Source organism: Gavialis gangeticus, unplaced genomic scaffold (assembly GCF_001723915.1).
Source record: "Gavialis gangeticus isolate Ggan-Ray unplaced genomic scaffold, GavGan_comp1, whole genome shotgun sequence".
Lineage (NCBI taxonomy): Eukaryota > Metazoa > Chordata > Crocodylia > Gavialidae > Gavialis > Gavialis gangeticus.
The window spans coordinates 113,030,117-113,032,885 of record NW_017729025.1 but is presented as its reverse complement, the minus strand read 5'-3'; the positions used below and the strand labels follow the sequence as shown (position 1 = coordinate 113,032,885).

Here is a 2,769-nt window from a genome sequence, read left to right as displayed (position 1 = left end):
TTTAAATTTTTGGGTAGACTAGAAGAAGTTCATAGCACCTGATTAAACTTTTATAGTATCACCTGCAAAAGTTTTTCCTCTCTCTGAAAAAGTTAGTCCCTAAGGGTATTTATACACTTACCTTTGTCTGCTCTGATGCACCGGAAATCCAGTGCGTTGGAGCAGACTTGATTAATTGAGTCTGTGGAGCATACAAGCTGACCCACCCAGCGCTGTGTTGCATGCATTTATATAAATGGCGAAATGCACGCACAGAAAATGTGTTTTAGTTCAAAAGCACTCTGCTGCCATTTTCTCAGCGCTGATGTTCATTTAACAATTTATATAACATGCGATGCAGCACCCGGCGCTGTGGTGCATGTATGTGTACAAATGCTCTAAGCTGCCACCCTCCCCTGTCTTCTGCCTCCTGATTCTTTGTGTAGTATTCTTATTGTATTGTGTAAGATTTTGAGCATACACAACATAAACTGTTGTTCCCTCTGTAGTCTCCGGTTTCTAGAGAAGAAATACGAGATGACAAGACCACGATAAAGTGCGAGACATCACCACCATCTTCACCTCGATCTCTGCATTTGGACCGAGTCCATAAAGGAGCTTTGCATACAGTGAGCCATGAAGACATCAGGGACATAAGAAAGTAAGCAAAATAAGGTTACAGTAAATAAGACATTGACATTCTTATAATTCAGGTTAAGATTCTTTCATTCCAGTTTCCTATAAAGTTTTTCAGCCTGTATTTTTTTAAGATTAAACTTGTGAAAAGTAAATCAGAAAGAATAATACACTGACTTGCTAGAATGGATTAATAGTCTCTAGCAAAACCCATAGTTTGTCAGTGGTTTTGTGGGGGAAAGCTTTCTGGTACCAGAGTACTGTCCTGCGTTTTAACATTATGTAAACATTTTATAGAAAAAGGTAGATAAGAAGTGGCATTTTAATTGAGTATGCAAATTCTTTCTACTTGTTTGTTATAAATTCAACTTACAATCAGTTGGGTTTGATAAAGAATTTTGATATTTGGAAAGTTACATTACAGATTAATTTTAAAGGATATACGAATAACCTACAATTTCTTTCCATACCTTACAAGAATGGATAATATGCTTATGTGCTGTTAAGTGTGTGTGTGGTCATGCTCCTTTTTAATTTAGTAACTTCCCTGTGGTGATGCTGTAACAGGTTTTTTGAAGGGAAATGCATTGAAACTGGTAATTTATAAGGTTGCTTGACAGTGTTTAGCATGCACAAATACCTCAAATTGTCATCACAAATGTTGAGTAGTGAAAGGTGGGCTGATTTGCTTTTCATTTATTCTCTAAGAACTGAAAGTTTTTTCTTTAAAGTTCAACAGGCTCTCAAGATGGGCAAGTAAGCAACCCCAGCAGCAGTAATAGTAGCCAGGATTCTCTTCACAAAGCTCCTAAAAAGAAGGGGATCAAATCCTCTATTGGTCGCTTGTTCGGTAAGAAAGAAAAGGGTCGGCCCGGACAAACCAGCAAAGAATCATTGGGACAAGGTTGGTTTATGTTCTAACTTGCATTTCTCAATAATGTAAGGGGAAGAACAAGATGAAATTTTGCAGTGTACATTTGAATGTGTTCCTTTAAGTAACGTTTGTGTGGTTTTTATGCATTTATTTTCTTCAAAGAGAGATCAGCATGGATCCAATTTTCCTCGTGCAAAAACTCGAACACAATCTCTTTTTTTGAGAATAGCAGTGTCTCAGGACCAGTTGTGTATACATGTGAGGACATCAATAATAGAGTAGTTACTACCCTCCCTCTTCTTTCCAACAGCAGATAAAGAGAACCTGAATCATCTCACACTTATTGCTGGTTTTTGAGTTTCAAAATGAATGTTTTTGTGAAGAACAAGTGGAAAAGAATTTGTTTGTTTCTTTTTCTTGGATGTTCCAAGAACAGAAAAAGAGGATGGGGAGACCCTCCTATAACCCTTCTGTATTAGTCTGAAATGCTTTATGCACCAGTCATCTGCGTGGCATACGTGAAGACCATAGGGGTTGATCTGTGTCTTAAACTGAACATAGCTCTGGTTTCATCAGGGAAGGGTATTAAGGGATGCCAGTTCTACTCATGCTGACAAAGATCCAACCAGTATCTGTGCTTGCTGTTTTGCTGAGTGCATCAGCACCAGCTCAGGATGTCGAAGTTCAAAATTAATCTGTCCCCTTCAGATGCTGAGTGGCGCACATATGCATACCCCAACTATAAATGTCTCATGAGTTGACTCAAGTATTTCTCCAAAGGCTATCCATGGAAACCCACCTTAATACTGAAGCAAGGGTATAGCCACATAGAGGGTGAAGAGAATGCACGTATTGGCACTAATGTTGATGCAAGGATCGGCCAGCCAACAGTGTACTTTTAGGTACTACGTTTGGCTTCTCATCATTGAACTGGCAGTCAATCTACATCCAGTGACATCAGTACAGTCAGATTCTGTTCCACTATTCCTCAATTTCAAGCACGCACGTAAATGCCCCATGACACTGACAGTACTTGAGCCAACCACAGTGTGGCCTGTATTAGTTCAGTCTAACCATAGTGGACATACTGGCCCTATTGGGGTTGTCTTTTCAACAGGTGCTGAAGTGTAGACCCACCACATGTTGAGAGAGAGGTTTAATATTAATAGCCCAGTCCTTGCACTAGGACTTGTCAGTGTTGAAACAGGAGTGGCTTTAGAACACATCTCAGTTGCCCTCCTTTATAGAAGAAATCTGGATTTTTTTTTTTTTTTTTTTTT

General features: G+C 39.1%; 1 protein-coding gene across 8 annotated transcripts in view; it reads left to right on the top strand.

Annotated features, from left to right (window-relative positions):
• Positions 1-2,769, top strand: part of PPFIA1 (PTPRF interacting protein alpha 1) — a 103,921-nt gene that overhangs the window by 75,049 nt on the left and 26,103 nt on the right. For all 8 annotated transcript variants that reach the window (XM_019519435.1, XM_019519433.1, XM_019519431.1 and 5 more), the window contains 2 exons: positions 489-640; positions 1,347-1,519. In XM_019519435.1, the coding sequence (XP_019374980.1) occupies positions 489-640; positions 1,347-1,519 (325 nt within the window). The remainder of the gene's footprint in view (positions 1-488; positions 641-1,346; positions 1,520-2,769) is intronic.